Below are 20,554 nucleotides of genomic sequence, written 5' to 3' on the forward strand. Positions count from 1 at the left end.
TTAAAATAACATGAATGCAGAAAAATGTTCAAAACCTTCCAACTAAACAGATTGTCTAAAGGACACTGGGAATTTTTAGCATACTATGATTATAAAATACAACCTGTTTGTGATGGAGTCATAATAAAATTTGCAAAGACAGTGGCCATATCACTTAAATTTAACCTCAGTGTTCTTGGGCAGAGACTGCTACCTAGTCACCCAAATCTTACCTCCTTGGGCTCACGGCCAGGCCACGTTTCCCAGTCTCCCTTGCAGCCAACGTGGCCGCATGACTGAGGTCTAGCCAATGGGAGGTGAGCACAAGTGACACTCACGCTCCATGCTGCTTCCCTGCTTCCAGCTCACCGGGTTGGGGCTGACCCAGGCTGGTAGAGGCTCTTCAGCCTGGATCCCTGAATGGCCAGGTGGAGAACGGCTGCTCCCACCGATCAGAGACACCCACCGTGGACTTTTATGTGAGAAAGAAATTTGAACTTACTTTTTTGGATAGGCCCGTGAAGGGGGCATGTTTAGGTCTATCCGCTGCAGGAGTGAACGTGACCCGAGGCTATCCTCTTATACAGCAGTCTGGTGTTATTTCTATTTGGCCATCAATGGGCACTTACTATTTGCACATGGAAGTCTAAATTCTAACAAGATCCAGGGTATCAAGGCTTCAGGAGGTGGGCATCTCAGTGACTACCAAGAATACTAGGAAACTGGCTTTGAGCTGTGACCAGGAAGAGGCTAAGAAAATGCGAAAGCACAGAGGAAAGTGCAATTAGTATTTACTTGTGACGGCATCACAGGAAGGGTGGCGGTTGAGTAGGGCCTGGAAGGATGAGGAACGTTTAAAAGAAAGAGGAGGGTAGGGAAGTTCATTCTAGACTGAACATGAGTCCTCAAACATACCCAGTTGGAGGTGATGCTAAAGACAGAAAAAACACTGTTCTGTTCAGCCCAGGGAATAGGCTCAAGACCAGTGAGGAGCATCTACAAAGAAAGAGGATTCCATTCAAAGGGAGGGAGCACGAGCAGTTGGGGATGACCACTGGAGGGCTGTGCAGACAAAAGGCAGAGTGTTTCTTCTCCGGATGGCCAGCCTCTTGGCGCAGGTACTGTGGAGAACGTGATTTAAGCATGGGATGGGTAGCGATTCCATTCAGCTGCCTTCCAACTCCAAGATTCTATGTATCTTTGAGGCCTCTGCCAAGCAGACTTTGTATAACATTGCCAGGAGAAAGAATTATTTTAGCCCTGTGACAGCATTTCTTACACAACAGCCCTTGCCAAATTCCCTTTCAAGGCTCTGCTGGCCGGGTTCGCTCAATGTGCTCAGTCATCAGCGATGGAGAACACCTCTGCACATCCAGGCCCGTGAGAACCCCCTGAATAAAAATTTATTATCAAAAAGGCTTAACAGACTGATATGAAACAGGATTGCTGCTGGTGAACAAGAAAACAAATGGCAGTAAGCATCTCTATTGAATGCTTAGGCCATGAGGTATTCTGTATTAATCGCACGGCCCGGTTAACAGCAAGTTAACAGCTCATACCTAATATGGACACACAGTTTCCAGAAGACTGGACTACAGACAGGTATAGTATAATCAGGCTGAACTGAGGAGGGCCGGGTCCTGCTTGGGGAACTCGGTATCTTGCAAGGCACCTTAAGGTGACAATGATGAACATCAATTCCACAGTGTGGTTTTGTAAAACAACCTATTTTTCCACTTTTAGATGTGCACGTTATAGACAAAAGGACGTGAATCCAGCGAAGAAACACCAGAAGGAAAAAAAAGGAAGTCTACTAGATACACTAAAAAGAGCAATACTACGCTACCGTTACTGATAAACTAGTAACTTAGCGCTTTCCTCCTGTGAGGGCATCACTGCCCTTTCACAAGCACTCACGGAGGCTTTACAGGCCGCTGGCTCTGTGCCAATCAATCAGGCGTGACAACGAAGTGAGTGAAAGCGGGGCGGGTGCGGCTCAGCGGCGGAGCGCGTGCCTAGCATGCACAAGGTCCTGGGTTCAGTCCCCACACCTCCCTTAAAAATAAGTAATAAATAAATGCACCTAATTACCTCCCCCAAACAAACCAAAAAAGGCTAAAAAAAAAAAAAAGTGAATGAAGAAGAGGAAAAAAATGACATATTCTAAACTTGAAAACTTCCTAAGATTCATAATATTATTTTTTTAAGACCATTTTCCACTGACTATAAAAAAAGGATAAAGTTAGCTATATTCTTGCCCAATAAACAAGGTTATTTTGCTCGTAGTGTCTGAAGATTATACAAATATAAAAATTGACTTTAAAATGTTGGCCTAGATTGTTGCCTCATTTCCTGTAATAATATTCCAGGTACTTAATTTATTGCTTAAATAAAAGAGAAAGGGAAAAGCATTTTCTCGAGTTCAGAAATGAATATTAAACAAAAACTCTTCCCACTGTAGACTAAATCTTAATTATACAACTACAACCTCACAATAGTGTAACACAAGAAATCCATAAAACATATTCCGAGGCCACTGGAATACGTAGATGTTGACAGTAAAACAACCACACAAAAGTTACATTTCGTACTACTCAGCCATAAAAAGAATAAAATAATGCCATTTGCAGCAACATGGATGGACTTAGAGATTATCATACTAAGTGAAGTAGGTCAGAGACAAGTATCATTATGTTATCATTTAAATGTGGAATCTAAAATAAAAAATGATACAACTGAACTTATTTACAAAGAGAAACAGACTCACAGGCATAAAAACAAACTCATGCTTACCAAAGGGAAAAGAGTTGGGGGAGGGATAAATTAGGAGTTTGGGATGAGCAGATACAAACTACTATATATAAAATAGATAAACAACAAGGTCCTATTGTATAGCACAGGGAACTATATTCAGTATCTTGTAATAAACTGTAATGAAAAATAATATATATACATATACATATACACACACACATAACTGAATCACCATGCTGTACACCAGAAACTAACACAACATTGGAAATCAACTACACTTCAATAAAAAAAAAGTTATATGATATTGTTCAACCACAAATATGAGCAATGCTTTCATAGTCTCCTTCTTTTCAGAATATGACAGTCTTCAATCTTTTCGAAATTCAGCTCATGTCTCTCTCATCATTCAACATCCTGAGTAAATCACATCTCAGGTGGTGCCAAGCCCTGCCTGCCTTTGATATCCAATCTCAAAATACTTCCTCCATTGCCTTTCGACTCACCTACCTACTGACGGCCTGGGTCCCAAAATCCCTGTTTTAGAAAGCTTGGGGATTATATTCCCTTTCGATAAAATGAACAGCTCACAAAAACAGCTTCTATTTTGTTTGGTTTTCACCCAACCGCACTTATATTTCCAGCGCACATGTACCGGCCCTGCCTGGAATGCATGTCCCAGATTGTTCCGTCTATCTAGGTACTAAGTCTGCTCCCAGCAACGGAAAGTACAGCTAAACCTTCAGAGGGAAGACCACACTGGCCTCGGCACTCACACATGTGGCTCCTAGGAACACTTTGATATTTCTGTGGTCCAACAGTCGGAGATGTCATTCCTTAGTCAAAATGAGAAATCGACATTTTCCAAAGCAGAAAACAAACAAACAAACAAAAACAAACTACAGAATACCATTTCCAAGCGTCAGTGACCCATCCCATAGTTTGCAATGGATGGATCAGATTAAGCCGAAATCGAGCCCTACAATCCATCAGCACACACTGATTCTATTATTTCTAGCCAGCTGTGTGATCCTGCAGAATCACTTAACCTCTCTGGGCCTCAACTGCTTCATCGGTAAAACGTAGAGCATACAAAGGCACTTTCTTGCACTAGTGTTCTATGGGTCTAGGAAATAACAATGCAGTTAGAAGATGCTGCAGTCCTAAACTAATGTCTGCAAGACTTGCAAGAGCGAAACTCTGACTAAAGACCATGAAATGAGGGGGAACCATTAAAAAGACCTCTAAGGCCCCCTTCCACATTTTGATTCTGACTCCAAGAGAGTGAGGCGTGACCAGGCAATCGGTCATAAAACATGAGCGGGTCTCACAGCTCTAATGCGCTTCCAATGGCCAATTCTGCTCTCCTAGAATAATTCTTCATTACATTTCAAGGCTGTGAGAATGGCTTCACTGCAACAGCAGAATGACTGTCTCTACGTTCAAGAGCCACTTCTCCTTTTATTGGCAACTGGTCCCCCTTAAAGAGATCCAGCCTCAGGTTCCTGATTTCTCCAAGCCAGCAATGCCCCACGCAGTAAGGACAGTTAAGAAAGCCACACCTACCCTCAGCCACTGCTTCTCCGTGAGGGCGTCGCTGTAGTCCACGTCCCGGCGCTGGCGAGAACCCCTACCGAAAATTTTCTCCTCCTCTTCTTCACACGTCAGCCTCTCTACCTCCGCGTCATCTTTAATAATCCAGGAGGGCAGCTCATCTTCCTCCATCAAGCGAGGCTTGCGTTTCGGATTCCGGGCATCCTCCCTCCGCCGGTCCATGTCCATTCGCTGGAGGGATGAACAAAAGTTTCACCAAAGGGAAAGGGGATTCTGTCCAGTGCAGACTTGACAGCACATAAGACTTTCACAAGTTACCTCCTACGGCTGCAAGGTCCCTCTCAGCTGCTCCCATGAAGCCTCCGTATCCTGGCTGATTTGTTCTAGCTCATCCCTAAAGCAAAAAAAAATCTCTTCCCTTTCCCTGTACCCATCTTCGAAATTTAGTTATGCATTTAAAAAGATACTCTTTAAAAAATTCCTTTTCTTAGTCTATGTGGGTGCAAAAGCTTCCCCTTAAGTAATAGTGAGAAAATTCAAATTGGGGATGTATTTCAAATATATGAGCCCTGGTGATACAAGCCATTGCTGCACTGGCATAAAAGTATTTTTCAAGCATATAAAAGAGAAAGTTCATTAAGAAAATTTCCTTTACCTCAACAGGGCTCATACTTTAAATTAAACAATCAGAAAAAAAAAAAAAAAATCAGCCACCCAAGCGTCACCAGAGTAGCCACCCTCGCTCGGCTAGACGCAGACATGGAGGCACATAACTGGTTTATTCGTCAATCGCCCGCAAGTGTATTGAATTTTCAGTGCACCGCGGGCTCGGTGAGAGGAATGTCCCTCAATTCTCTAGCTTTTAAAAAGCTTAGCTCTTACGAAAATATTATGTCACAGAGACAGACCTAAAAGGTAATCTCATCTCAGCTGATATGAGTGAGATGGCTTCCTTTCACAGCCTTCAAAATTTCTATTTTCCTGCTTTCTTTTCTTAAAAACCCAGTGCACTAGTAAATAAATTAAGTGACAGATACTTGGCTTTATCTTAAAACTAAAGGATCTGACAGCTAAAAAAAGCAAACAAAACGTCCACTGCATTGCTATGTACATTAGTTATAGATATACATATATACATCACTAGCTAGACCAGTTCTACAATGAATAGACCATTAACCATTAAATGATTTACCTTTTCCCTCTTTCTTCCTGCAGGTTCTACTGTACTGAAACAGAGATTCAATATAATTTTTTCTCAAGAGCTAAAACTGCTAATAAAATGTAAATGAAATTTCTATTCAAATCCGTATTTGACCTCTAGAATCTACTTAAAAAGTAAAGTTCAAAGTTCCTTAAACTCTGCTTAAACATTTTTGGAAATCATTATATTCCCCAGATGGGGTAGGCTTGGAGCATGGTGGAGTCCCATTGGTAGATAAATGTGGCCATGCTGTTCCGTCATGTGCTATAGTTAGCTGGAGAGGCTGTTCTTAATCCTGCCTTCTAATGCTCTGGTGTCAGAAATGGGATCCAGCCTTCATAATTAGCACACAGAGGATGCCTTGTTAACAGTGCCATCTAAGATAAACAACAAGTTTATACTGTACAGCACAGGGAACCATATTCAGTATCTTGTGGTGACCTATAATGAAAAAGAATATGACAACTAATATATGTATGTATATGACTGAACTATATGCTGTGCACCAGAAATTGACACAACATTGTAAACTGACTCTACTTCAATAAAAACAAACAAAAAACAGTGCAATCTAAAGGGGGACTTCTCACGATCATCTCCTAATACGTATTAGACAGCTAATAAAAACAATCATTTTATGTTAATGCACTACAGTGAGGTGACAGAATATTGCCACTTCAATTTTTAGTTATATTTATTACAATTTCCTATATCAAGACCTGTAAAATGACTTACGACATGCATTAGTCCACAAGTGAGGAACTGAGGAAATAAAACTCTTTGATTATGAAAGAAAATAAACTGCCCTTGCTTTTTTTTTTTTTTCTTTCTTTTAGGAAGGGTTGATGCAATTCTCAATGAGTTTAAAGTTCTGATGATATTATCTCTTCCCAGAGATTTTTACTTGAACACATGTACCAAATCTGAAGATGACATTCAAGTAAGTCTAACTGACTATTCAGATACTAAATGAACATGTTTGTCTTAAGGGCCAGTAATCTTATGCTAACAAGTACAATCATTTTTAAAAGCGCGTGTTGTCTCTGTAGAAAACAGAGCAGCTAAAAGCTTCATGTTTGTATGTCAGCAAAAGATACGTATCCTCACCCGTCAAAGATCCTTTTAAGTAAAACTCATAGATAATCAGTATAAGAGATAATTTCCAAAGTCACATTTTTAAAAGGAGAAAACAAGAAAAAGGTACAAAAGAAAGGTTATACTTTCAAGAGACTATCTGCTTAATGTGTGTTATTTAACTATAGTGTCTATGATATAAAATCAAATAATACATGTGTTTTAATTTTATATGGAGAACTAACCTTTTTTTTTTTAATAACAGTGGATCAAGAGTTTAAATATTTGGATTCCAAATCTAGCTCACATTCCATTCTTGTTTCTCACTCAAGTTTTTAATCTGAGTGAACTGGCAAGGATTCAATTTGATTCCCTGCCCCCTGGTGGAAGTGCTAATGAATAGTGAAATGGCCAAAGGCTGTTAGCTGATTGGAAGATTTTTAAAAACCAACACAAACCAAACCACACCAAACATCTGCACCATCCAAAAATGAGAAGTCAACCTTTAAGAAACAAGACCAACATTCACAAAATCAAAATACCTCCAGAGAAATATTCCTTAACCAGCTTCGCCTGTTCCAAGCCTGTTCTTTGCATGATAAGATATTCCCAAATTAAAGGAAGGCTGTGCCTTGGCCAGATTCTCCATTTTTCCCTCCTCTGAGGCGTTCCATGTCTACAAATACCCAGCCCAAAAGTAAGAGAAGAGAAGTACTCTTTTCTGCTTATTTCGAGGCTGCTGACTGAAATTTCCATCTCTGGGCCTCATCTAATTTGTATAACGGCAGGCAGTTTATCTTCTTAGGGTCTCAAGAGACGCTGAGGCTTTAGCAGGGCCGAATTACTGCCCATCAGTGAGCAGCCAGGGGAGCTGAGGGCCTCCTGCCCCGGGGTCCCCAGGGATCTACATTTTAGTAAGTTCCTCAAGGAGAGAAAAGACATCTATTTACTACATGTATCTCTGATCTCCCCCAAACAGAGAACAATCTATAAGGGCGGTGATCAGAAGCATGAGTCAAGACATTTAGGTTTTCTGAACACTATGTTGACCCTGCCGGTAAAGTTTTTTCTGCATCATTTCTCTACAAAATGGCCTTACCCGGGTAGGATGATTCCTTTAGGAGGGGAAAAAAATTGCACATCCCAAGGTAGGAGTTACTCCCATGGCGATCTAAAAGTTTCCTGAGAAGGAATTAAATGTCCTTTATCCTGAATCATTGTGTGTGAACACAGTCATTGTTCCCAAGACAAAAATCACAAAATCACAAAAATAACGTAAGCCTCCACACAGCTGGGGCTCCCTTCCCAGACTGTCTAGGCTAAAAAGGTGGAAATTGCAAATCCTGTGGGTCATATTTGGCCCAGAGCCATATTTTGTTTGGCTGGAAGTGTTAAATAATCATAAAAAACTGAATTTAGTTGCAAACATTTTGAAATCCAGAGATTGATTATAAAAACCTGGCTTTCTAGCTTCTCTTGAAAATTTGGAATTTCTGGCTACATGGGGCTTGTAACTCTGTCCCCCTCTCCTCACTGACCGCCCCCCACCCACCCCTGTCCACCTGCTTCACTCATGCAAATTACTTGTTTGAGACCTGGGGGCATTCAAATTTGGAGCCTCTGATTTGGGGGCTTCGTGGCATCTGACCACCAGAGTGAGTTACAGCTTACCCCTGATTCACTCACTTCACAATCAGGCTGAATGCTTGAAAGACCATAATGATAGAAGGTACTCAGGGGAGCCCTGCAACTTGATACATCCTGAATCTTGCTGACATTCTCGTGAGGCCTGAAGTTTTGCAAACGCCACCATTCACTCAGTAAATATTTATTAAGCAACTACTGTGTGCCAGAAACTGTTCTGAGCATTGAGGATACAGAGGTAAATAAAAGAGCTATGGGGGCAGCAGGGTATAGCTCAATGGTAGAGTGTGTCTTTAGCACGCACGAGGTCCTGGGTTCAATCCCTGGTATCTCCATTAAAAGAAATAAATAAAAATAAACCTAATTACCTCCTCCTCCTATAAAAACATACATACACACGTACTTAAAGAGCTACAGCAAACGCCTTAAGAACACAGTCAAACACGACTTCTGAGGGCCCCCCTCACTAGCCAAGGGGCTTGCTCCCCTCCATTCCAACCTTATGGCCTTGTGGCAGGCCACACACACTAAAACAAATTCGGGTTTCAGCAAAATCACAGATGACTGTTTGTCCTGGAACGTCAAGGCTGAAACCAAGAACGCTGCATCCTCAAATGTCAAGGATCTTTCGCATCTACTCTGTACCAGTGAAATCCAACCCATTTTGATCTTTAAGTGAAGGCAAGGCCGTGCTGCACATCTGGAAGGCTGCTTTAGCAGACGCTCGTCAGTACTGAGAAGGGGCGGGACTAGGTCACCCTAGTGGCTGTCTGCCCATCCCCACACAGAGCGTATTGGTTCTGATCTCTAAGGAGACAGCTCGCGAACGGCTGTGAACTCTGCCTGCAGGAGCAGGGCAGGTTTCCTCCAGGACGCTGGCCAGGGATTCAGAATGAGCTGGAAGCGGGGGTGTGTCTGTGCTAAGCCGGAGACCACGTGGCCTGACCTGAGGGCGCAGCTGCTCCCCAGCCCTGGCCAAGCGCTTCCATATAGAGATGTGGGCCTGGTATTCTTGCCCAAGCTCATTTTTCAAGAGAAGCCAGAAATCAGGATTCTTTTAACATTGGCAGCAGATTCAAAATTTTAAAAAAACATGGCATGGGCCAAATAAAATATGTTGGCAGGCTAAATCCGGCCAGTTTGCAGCCTCTGAACTGAAGGCAAGACCCAGGCTTCACAAATGAAATTCTGCCAGGGCATGCAGGCCCCAGACATCTCGCATTTAGTAGGAAAAGGGGGCAGAGGAATGAGGCATTTCTTTCTGTGATTTTCTGTAACATTACCATAAAAAGATCAAATTCCTCCTCTCGTCGGGCAATCATTTGGTTCAGAGTCTCATCGTCTGGTACTTCATCTTCTTCCTGAGATTAAGAAGAGAAGGATTTAACAGGCTTCCCGAGACAGGCTGGACAACTAGGGTGAGGTACAAATGAGTAAGTCAATCTGTCCTCCAGATCACAGGGATCCTATTTCTCAAGCCAGAAAGGAACAGAAGGTCACTGGGTATAGTACTTGACATTATTATTTTACAAGCAATTCAAACCATCTTCCCAGAGCAAAATCTGTTTAGAGTAGAAATGTGATGCACTGTAAGAAATACTAGTTCTCTTTGGTGGTGTGTATCTTGATTCTCTTACTTTTAAAACAAGTTACTTAATGTCTCTGCACCTCAGTGACCTCATCTGTAAAATGGGTGACATTTACTCCCCAGAAAAGATATAGGATTTAAATAAGGAATTCACCATGAGAAAGGGCCTAACATTAATTCCTTTAATTCTATTAACCTTATCTCCAATATATTTATTTTTAAAGCCTTACAAAGAACATGAGAATGTGAAACTTGGTGACTGGGCACAGAGTAAGACCATAAAGATCATAAATATATGTGTCAAATACATAGTCTTTAAAATATGTTTAATTAGGGTATTTCATTGGTCACTATTACGCTAACGTTAGAGCTGTGGATGTGACAACTCAAAAGGTATCAGTAACAAAACCTGACTTAATGAAAACAGTTTAAATGAAGTACAGACAGCAACCACATAAGGCTTAACATTTTCATTTTTATTAGACCAAGGCACATCTCCGAATTCCTCAGAAACCAACAGTTCTCAAATTTTAAAGAAATGTTATGCTCTGATTTTCACACTTGAAAAAAATAATCTGAAAAGTTGGGCAGCTACTACAGAACTTACCTTCCAAAACTATTTTTATCATACGTTGTGCGAGCTTGTTAAAAATCAAACGGGGAGTTTCAGTGTATCAGCAGAGGGAAGAAAGGAAAGCCTAGAATTTCCAACATCCAACTGCCCAAATCATACATTCAAAACAAGGCAACTTGTTCTAGAAAGAGTATGAGTGTGTGAGCAGCTTAAATGAGATGCCTCTGTCAGTTCCCAAGATAACGTCTTGCAAACGGTGTTAGAAATGAAGCATTTCATATGTATGTATACATATGACTAAACTATTACGCTGTACACCAGAAATTGACACAACATTGTAAACTGACTATATTTCAGTAAAATAAGAAAAAAAAAAGAAATGAAGCAATTCAATGAAGTAAAAACTGATGACTCAAGATAATAATTATTTGTGAAAAACCTTCTATATGAGTTCATCTCCAGACTGAAGGCAATTTGTCTCAATATCATATTTCATCTAACAAAGACAGAGACTAGCTGGGACTGGGCTGAGACTTCAGGGTACAAGGAACCTGGTTAAGGTGTCCTCTGGTGGAAGGATGTCCTGCTTAGCCCACCTTATTGCTAGGACCACATGTTACCCCTTCATCGCCTATACAGTGGTGGGGTTGGACTCCCCCGAAGCCTAAGATGAAAAGATTCTCTTGTAAACTGGCAAGAAGCCTGCCCACAGTGGCCTGGCCTTCACAGAGAACAAGCTGGCTGGGAAGTGGGCAATAAGCCTTCCTGGCTTCTTTGTGCCCTCGTGTCCCACGGTCCATCAACCACAGTGATGGCTGCCTCAGATATTCAGGACCTGAGCCCTTGACTGCAGGCTACTGGCCTCCCCAGACATCTTTACATCAGGACACAGGCCATCCAGAAAATGGTAACATCTGTCTGCTACTGATAGCCTGGAAGAGGTGTGGAGGCCAGCAAGGCTGCTCACGGCCAGAAGCAACTGGCACCAGATTCCACTGCAGGCCCCACCTGGTGGCCCTCGGGGTTAGCAGACCCTTGTTCCTGTCCAAAATGTCCGTAAGACATTTGGTCCATGCCAAAAGATTCTTGAAATTTGGTCCTACCCAAAATGTCTGCGATCATATTTGGTCCATGCCAAGTGGTTTTGGAGAGGACCAAATATCAAGGACATCTTGGTGTGGACCCAATGTCTTAGGGGTCAAATGTGTTACAGATGCTCTGGATAGGACCAAATGTCCTGCAAGGGCCTTCAGGACTCGGAGAGATCAATATCTCCCTGAGGCTTTGGAAGGCTGGAAAGCTCCAGGCAATCCTACATGCCATCCAAAACAGGTCAGGTACTGTTCTCACAGAGCCTATACAAAACAAAACAAGCCAAAATGTCATGGAGACTCCTGGCTGAGAACCAGTTCTGCCCACACCTGCTGTGTAACAGTATATATCACTCACCCTATTATTTTATTTTTAAAATTTCCATGTGTGTGAAACAACAACAATAAAAAAAAAATCACCGGACAATCTGACTTTAAATCAGTATCAAATATTCAATTGCTAGAATCAGATATGGCCAAATATTTGAGATCGAAATTTTTAAAATATGTGTGAAGGTATGAATATATGTGCATATGCATTTTTCATCATTTTAATGAAACCTAATAGATAACTAATCAAATATATAAGACCGACAAGCCAGGAGGCATAACAGAAAAGGGCTCTTCAGTTGGGAAAAAGATTCATTTCAGGATTCCTTTAAATATCAAGATCTACTTCACATTCAGACTCATTTCAGAAAAAAAAAAAGTACATGAGACTTATTTTCAAAGAATTTGGTTTATAATTTATAGGAAATTTCAAAAACATCCTGCTTAAGGCAAAATCAAACTACGGCTGACCCTTGAACATCCAGGTGTTAATCCTTGTATATCGTATATCTCACAGTTGGACTCCTTTATCTGTAATTCCTCTACATCCGCAGATTCAACCAACCTTGGACGCTGCAGTACTGTACTATTTACTGCTGAAAAACAGCCGTGAATGTATGGACTCACACGGTTCAAACTGTGTTGTTTAGGGGTCAACTGTATATCTAATATATGCAATGAAAACAGTATTCCACACGAACATGTCAGACAAACCCACTGTTCCATTTACAAACATGGGCACACCAAACCAGGTCCGTCCACCCAGAGCCAATTTTTTGATAAGGACTGGCACTGGTATATTGCACAGTTTTCTAGACTATGTTAAGAACCATATCTTTTCATCTATTTCATATCTATTTGGGGATACAAATTTAGTATAGAGTTACTAAGATCAGCAATCTAAAAAAAAACAACTTCCCAAAGATCCCCTAAGAGAAATATAATCAATGCATTGTCTGAACAATGTTGGCAAGTAAAAAGAGATTTTTTTTTTAGCTAGGGATTTTCTCAGCCTTTGGTCAGCTCTTACAGGAGAATTTGGAGTGGAGGTCAAGGTCACTCTTTTCCAGTAAAAGTATGACTCAAAGAGCTGAAGACCGCTGTGAGGGCTTATCCTACAAACATACTGAAGTACTGTGATCCCTGATCAAAAAGCAAGAGAGACAGAGGGCTCTGAAGGATGGAGAAAGAAAAGGCAAGGAGGGACCCTTCCAGCTTTGTCTTGTCTCATCTAGCAATTCTGTCCCTGCAAGTGGCCTTCCTGCGGTTCTGCCGATGCCCTGCAGAGGGCAGCACTCACAGTACAATCAAGCATATGGGCTGCACCTCCTGGGGAAGCATCTGAAAGCCAACTCTTCAGGTCCCTCTCACAACTGGATTTTAAGACCCTCGTTTGGGTAATTTTCACAGGCTTCCTGTGCTTGGACTATAAGAGAGCAGCTAATTTACTCACTTTAATTCACACCAGCCCAGGAAATTCTTTAAAGAACAAAGATGTCCCCAATCCCTGTGACTCCGGCTCACTGTCGGGCCTCGCAGGCTGGGCTGTCTAGCATACCTCGTTTTCCTCCTCGTGCTCCAGGATGGCCTGCAGGAACGCCCTCCGCTCGTGGCTTGAAGACTTCTGATCAAACATGCCCGCCTGGATCACTTTCTGATCCACGTTCAGCTTGTACTTCGCGGCTGCGAGGATCTTCTCCTCCACACTGTTCACGGTGCAGAGTCTCAGCACCCGGACCTCGTTCTGCTGGCCGATGCGGTGAGCGCGGTCCTGGGCCTGCAGGTCCTGTGGGAGGGAACACACACGCTTGAAGGCGTTGGGCCTGGGTTAGCCTAGCAGAGCCATCGCCTACCCGAGAGGGGACCGAGGAAGCATTACTCAACCCAACTTTACTAGTGTGAGACTCTGTCTACATTTGAAAAATATGCAAGCTACCTTCTTTGGAAAAATTCAAGGACATCCTAATTGTAGGAACCTGGGTTCCAATTAGCCAAGCCAACTGAAATACATCTCCGGTTTTGAAATTCAGGTCTCAAGATTTTTTCTTTTTTTTTTTTTTTTAAATCTGTCCCTAGGTTCACCATCAGAATTGCCCCTGACTGAAAATAAATAAATAAATAAATAGAAATGAATCTGAGGTCAGAATTGTCACTTGGATAATAACTTATAGCTAACCTTACGTTGTAAGGTTAAAGGAAGGTGTTGAAAGATGATTTTTCAGACACCGCTGATTTATACACACATAAATTATACACTGCTCATACAATGATTTTCCATGTAGCAAATTTCTTGGGATCTAATTCCATCAAAGACTCAATCTTTCGTTTGGAGAATGAAAAAGATTGCCAGTGTAGTAGTAAACTGGTCAACTTTTGGGGGACAGAAGTTTGGCAGTATGTATCAAAAGTGTTAAAATTGGGTATGGCCTCTGACTCAGAAATTTCACTTCTGGGTGTGTATCCTAAGGCAACACCATAGACATGCACAAAGGTTTACAATAAGGCTGCACCTCTCAGCATTACGTATCATTTACCATTTTTTTTTAAAAGCAGAATTAAGTAAGCATTCAACCGTAACAGCTTGGTTAAATAAATTACAGTCTTCTGCTCTATGCGTGTACCAACACAGTACATTTATGATACTGCATAAGACTTAATGACACAAAGCTATAGAAAGTGAAAACTACAAGTTATATATGAGTACGTACATTATGATCTTGTATGCATATATTTATCTACCCCAGAAAAAAGGCAGGAAGGACAAATACCAAGAAGCCAATGTTTTTATCCCCAGGTAATAAGATTATAGGTGTTATTAAATTTTCTTCATTTAACTTTCATGTGGTTTGGTAACTTTTTTTCTGCTCTGAATATATATTACTCTTTTAATAAAAAAATCAGGTTTTAATGAAATCTTTCAATAAAAAGCTCCAAAAGCTATGAAGCAGAATTAAGTAGTTTTAAGGCTATGCAATAAAAACATCTTGGTGTGTCACTTTTGTTCATTCTGGTCCAGGTGATGGTCTCTGGACCAGCGCTAAGTAGGTGTTCCCATGCGTCCTCCATCAGACCCGTACACATTTGGAGAGCGAAGCTCTGCCCCTGCATCCGGCACCGCTGGCAGCCTACCCTGCACAGAGCTGGTGCTCCACAGCCGCAAGCCCGTGTCTTGACCAGCTGAGTTTCCCAGTCACCCAGGCCGCACAGGGACACAACAGGCCCAGTCTGCCCACGAGACCTGTCTCTGTGGCAGAGACCTCTACGATTAAATGACTAATTAGGCAAAAGTTTCTCCTCAGAAGATACTTGAATAAGTGATCATAAATATGGGAGAGCTAAACCGTGAACACAGCTGGGACTCATCCAAATTAGATTATTTTCCGAAGAGAAGAAAGTGAGCTGAATAATTAAAAATCCAAAGGAGCGGGCGTGGAGGGGAGAAACCTTAAATTTCATTGCCAAGGCCTGAGTTCAGTCGTCTCTCTCAGCTCTTCTTCACCAGAGTGGCTAAGCAGCAGTCAGGCTGGCAAGGTCTGTGCCATCACGTCTTGATCATTTCCTAGAACAGGCGTCACGCACCGTCTCCATGGTGGGCCTGTGGTGACTATTCTGGGCTGTCTGGGCCACTGAGCAACTGCTCTCACCAAAAGGCTGGTACTCACTTTTTTTTTTTCTTATTCAATTTTACATTTTACACTTAAAAATATGAGAACCGTTCTTGGCTTGCAAGCGGTATAAAGTCAGGCGGCGGGCCAGACTCAGCTGTGGGTCGTAGTTGCTAGGACCCCTGTCCTTAGAAGATGCTGACAAACCACGCAACACTAGGCGCGGCAGCAGAATAAGACACACGAGGAGGCGCAGGGCCTGGACCAGCTACGAACAGGTGACAAGTTCTGGGGCTCCTGGGAACTTGCTGCAATCAGTTTTTGTGGTCTTTTTTTGGAGGTGATGGTGGTGGTGTTTCTTTTGGTGTGTTTATTAAGACGATCTATCTAATTGGAGAAGAGCAAAAATTACTGTTTCTAGGCTGAAGTTTACGCAAGGTAAGCCTGTGGGCCCCTAAGCCAGACATGGGGGAGAGGGAGGAATTATGACACAGAAATAAGTGCAGTCATCAGTGAGTGGATTATTCGGCGTTTCTGAGGTCTGAAACCTCATCACACTGATTGGGGGTGGGGGGTGGTGGTTAAATCTGAAGATAAGAGCGCAGCCTGAGAAAAGGGCCTCTGAGGGGTAACTGGGTGGCTGATCGTTCTGTAACAACAACACAGCTCCAGCTCCACGGGTTAAAATAACTAAAATAAATAAAAGTACCAATGCGTGTTTCTCGTAACAGTCTGGAAATCAGAGTCCTGGTAACACTGATGGGTTTTAGTGCTGATTCCACGTTCATACGTGCTATCTTTGCCCTTAGCGATGGCCTCCAATTAGCAACTTTAAGCCCTCATCTACATCAAATAAAGCTCATTATCAAATAAAACCCCATTTCATCAATACACCTTAATTTTGTTTCATTACGGAAAATTATAGAATCATAGAAAAAAATTTTTTTCAGTGCATGCTGAAACCAAAATGTTTAAAAGAACTCTGTAACTCTCATTTTGGGGGCCAGGCCACATTTATGCAGGGGTCCTAGAGCCCAAAGTTAGGATTCAAACCCGAACTCAGACAGACGTGGGTGTGACTCTTGGCTGTGCTTCTGGGCAACCTAGTACCAACAAGTTTCCTTACATGTCAGATAGTTTGAGGAGGACCTGAAATGAGGTAAGCAAAGTGTCTCATAGTATCTATTACTTAATAAAAGTTAGTTCTCCTACCTTGTAAATGAGAAATCAGTACTCATCTGTATCACTCTTAAGATCACTGAGTTCCAAAAATGAAAAAAAAAAAAGTTTGCTCAAATTAATGGCCATGTCAAAGTGACAGACATGAAAAATCTGGCCAGTCTAGCTGACCAAATCAGGTGGAAGTAAATCCACCGATGGCAGATAGACAAGTACCTGCAGAAATATATGGCCCCGCGTGAGGAACCTGCGGTAAATCAGACCAGAGGAAATGTGGGGTTCTCTGTTTTGCTGCCTAAGTTTTAGTTCACACGCAGTTAAAAACGAGCTGTTGGGTACACATGTAACTTACTTTGATTCTAGAGTTTCACTTTTAGCTCATCATAAAAGTGTGTGTGTGTGTGTGAGTGAGAGGGAGAGACAGAGACAGAAAGAGAGAGACAGAGAGATGCGGGGATGTCCCGACATCCTTTCTCATGATAAACTAGCATTTCCAGAAACAGTGATTTCCTTGGACTCTTAGCATGACCACCGAGCCAACGAAGGGGGACAACTGAGATGCCATAGATATGTTTACCTTGGAAGATAAAATCTAGTGAACTCTCCCTTCATCTATACACAGGTTATTTTTTCTCAGTGAAGATTTAGGCAGTGGCAAGTAGAGTAATGTAAACATCCAAACACACTGAGCGTCCCGGGAGGGGAGGAATCCCATACGCCCTCCGCTAGACACGCAGCCTAGCTCAGGGCCTGAGGCAGCACAGCCCTCAGTACCCGCCTGCGAAACAGACACCGAACCACAGTGGGAAAAGGAAACCACAGGTCTCACACGTGATCACGAATTCTAGCTGTGCTGTGGAGTGCAGTGTGGGCTATAAAAATATATAAGATAAATATATAAATATTTCCTGAAGGCTTGGCACTAATATGCTTTATGCTGGTTGCCTGCAACCCTTTCCAAGGTCAGAAAATTTCAACAGTAACTCTAATGTCTTCGCCGAGAGAGGACTGGGGGGGCGCGTGCAGTGGTCCAACGCTGGTGGCCGGCCAAAGGTTTGGAACCACCGGGTTATTTTTTAAATCGGCGCTCCCCAGCTGTGCGAGAACGCCTGTGCCTGGATCCTGTGGGAGCATGTACACAGAGACGTGTACGGCGTCTACACAGCTGGGCAGACTCAACGAAATTAAGGGCGGGATGGCAGGAAATGAGAAATGGGCAGGGATTTTCTTTTTGAAGTTTCCTCATAATTCAATTGTACCCCCGAACCCCCCTCCAGCTAAAAACAACTTCGGGAAGCCTCCTCCACCCCATCTTCACGGCAACCTAGTGAGACAGTACCATTCTGTGTACTTATCATCCAGGAGACTGAGGCACAGCGAGGAGCCCAGGGACAGCCAACGCAGAATTTACATTCCCACGCGAGCGCTGTGACCTTCCCTTTCAGTATTTTGAATCTACATTTGTCCCAAGATGAATCATGTCCTCAAGAATATCATTCCGCCAGTATCTTACAGGCAGGTGCCCCCACTTCCCACAGTAATTTAAGGACCCCTGCACCACAGAGGACCTATTTTATTTGTTTTGTTTTGTTTTTAAATAATCGAAGTACTCCTTTAAAAGGATAAAGTCTACGACTTACCTGCCTAAGAGAACTTAGTAGTAGATACTCCATAGAATATTTTTTATGGTAATTTTAAACAAAATGCACAGCATAAAAGACTAACGTGTATGAATGGTTTGACCTCAGGGAAGTTACTTAAAGCTTCCTGGGACTCACTTTCCCTGACTGTAAAGAGACAAACGGTAACATGAACAACCTCACGGGGCTGCTGTGCAACCTGAATGAGGCACTGCCCAAAAAGCGGCTGGCACTGAGGGAGGGTCCAACAGATGTTGGTTGTTGTTTTTATCTTGGAACATTTTTGATTTATCCTTACTTTACCAAACAGACACTGCTCAGCGGCAATCCCAGGAGCTAGGGGAGGGGGTTGGTTTAGAACGAAGCAGAAACTGAGTTTTTGGCCCTGAAATTTGAGCTCTTCAAAGGTACTTCAAAAGCATGTGTAAGACATCTCAATATCTATGCCCCGAGGGAGAGAAGAGCCGTAAGAATGTGCTAGGCTATCTCCCTTTGGAGAAACGGTCCGCTCGTGTAGAAATCCGCTCTGCCCCGTAAACGTGCACTACAGGACCGCGAGCCCCCCAGTCCCTCCCCAGCAAGGAGGCCGGGGCGCCGAAGGCAGAGACATGCAGACCTGATGAGGATTCCAGTCACTGTCAAAGATGACCACGGTATCAGCGGCCTGCAGGTTTAAGCCCAGGCCGCCGGCTCTAGTGCTCAGCAAGAAAATGAAGTACTGGGACCCAGGTTCGTTGAATTTCTTCAGCAAAGCAGCCCGATCTTCAGACTTGGTGGTGCCTGAGGGGATAAGAAAAATAAATTTGCCAATTAACTCCTGTCTGAAAATGGCACAGGGCTAGACAAAAAGGCCTGCTTCCTTGAGAAATACACTCAGACTCCTCTTAGTATTGGTAAGGAAATCCCCCAAGGTTTCTGCACTTTGGAAAGGAATTCTGAACATTCTGCAATTAAAAAAAAAGGTAGTAAGAGACTTTTCTCAAATCAAGAAGGAATACTTTGTCTACCGCCCATTGTTCCAAAATGTTGAAAACATTCTGACTGGGCACCTGTGAAACTTCGCAAATCCTACAACATTCTTATGCTAACCTAAACTGTGGTGAAAACATTTTGTGGGTTTATTTTTATGCTTTAAAACACCAAATAATTAACACACACACACAACATACATGCCTACAAGGATTATTATAATGGCTCAGAGCTACTTTGCTGATAGGCATTGGAGTGGGGACTTCTTTATGCCAAGACAATGGAAACAGAAGGAAACAGATTTCTACTTTATTTTACCATTCAGATGGCTACTGAGCATGATCTGGGTGGCAGAGACATAAAACATGTGTGGAATATTTTTATCCTTGTTAACAAGACTTGAAGCCAAAAAAATTCAAAAAAAAAATCTCTCAGTTGGTTTTTCATGCTGACATTCTGCTCTGTTGGGTTCAAAGGACATAAACTAAAACCAAACACAGCACACGTAACACACCTACCCCCTGGTGTCTGATGAGACTCCGAAATAGCAAACAAGCAGAGAGTCCCAGACCCCAGACGATGGCACTCACACTTAGGGCACAAAGGGTCCCATAATGGCATCCCAAACCAGCCCCTCAATCACACACCACATGTTTGTAATGTATCTACCTGGCCATCTCACGAACTGCATTGTGGAAAGAGGGGGGAAAAACTACCAAATTCTATCTGAACATATTTCACCAGAAAAGTATAGCTACAGAGTTTTGAAAAAGGCCACAGGCTGTTGGGAAATATGTATGTACGTTACATGATAGTCCCTAACTGCCTGCTATACAAATATTATTTCTACATGGTATTCTTTTTTTAAGGATGAAAATATACTAGCAATTTATTTCAGAGGATTAAAACATTTAAGTGACTACAGCTAATGGAATCAAGTTACTGTCGGGGTTCAGGTTCCCAAACACTTGGGGGATCTGTCTTTCATATTAACAAAAATAATAAGTTCCCTCTTGAGGAGGGAAAAAGAAAACTTCAGAATACAGCAAATGGGAATCAGAAACAAGAGGATTTGGGATTTCTCCTTGTTCGTGTTCTTTAGAGCTCGTTCTACTTTCCAAATCAGATTTCAGGGTTAGCAAAACCTGGTCAAATCCTACAATGATGAACTTTAAGAAGTTAGCTTTTGGGGGAGGGACACAAAATATGTTTTGTTAAATGAGGTTTCAAACACGTGGTACCCTTTTTTCTGGGGTTTTCAGAATTGGCTTTCTGAGATCACGGTGCACTATCTGTTCACAATGCTTGTGGAAGACCCGTTCCGTCCTATTGTGAGCCCTTTTTGCTACACCATCTGTCCAGGTGCAGTGATTTT

At 42.4% G+C, this 20,554-nt stretch overlaps 1 protein-coding gene across 7 annotated transcripts in view; it reads right to left on the reverse strand.

The window, feature by feature from the left end:
- Positions 1 to 20,554, reverse strand: part of SMARCA2 (SWI/SNF related BAF chromatin remodeling complex subunit ATPase 2) — a 164,626-nt gene that overhangs the window by 64,454 nt on the left and 79,618 nt on the right. For all 7 annotated transcript variants that reach the window (XM_074361638.1, XM_074361640.1, XM_074361639.1 and 4 more), the window contains exons 24-27: positions 18,827 to 18,990; positions 13,345 to 13,572; positions 9,487 to 9,564; positions 4,297 to 4,515 (exon numbers count right to left, since the gene is read on the reverse strand). In XM_074361638.1, the coding sequence (XP_074217739.1) occupies positions 4,297 to 4,515; positions 9,487 to 9,564; positions 13,345 to 13,572; positions 18,827 to 18,990 (689 nt within the window). The remainder of the gene's footprint in view (positions 1 to 4,296; positions 4,516 to 9,486; positions 9,565 to 13,344; positions 13,573 to 18,826; positions 18,991 to 20,554) is intronic.

Source organism: Camelus bactrianus, chromosome 4 (assembly GCF_048773025.1).
Source record: "Camelus bactrianus isolate YW-2024 breed Bactrian camel chromosome 4, ASM4877302v1, whole genome shotgun sequence".
NCBI lineage: Eukaryota > Metazoa > Chordata > Mammalia > Artiodactyla > Camelidae > Camelus > Camelus bactrianus.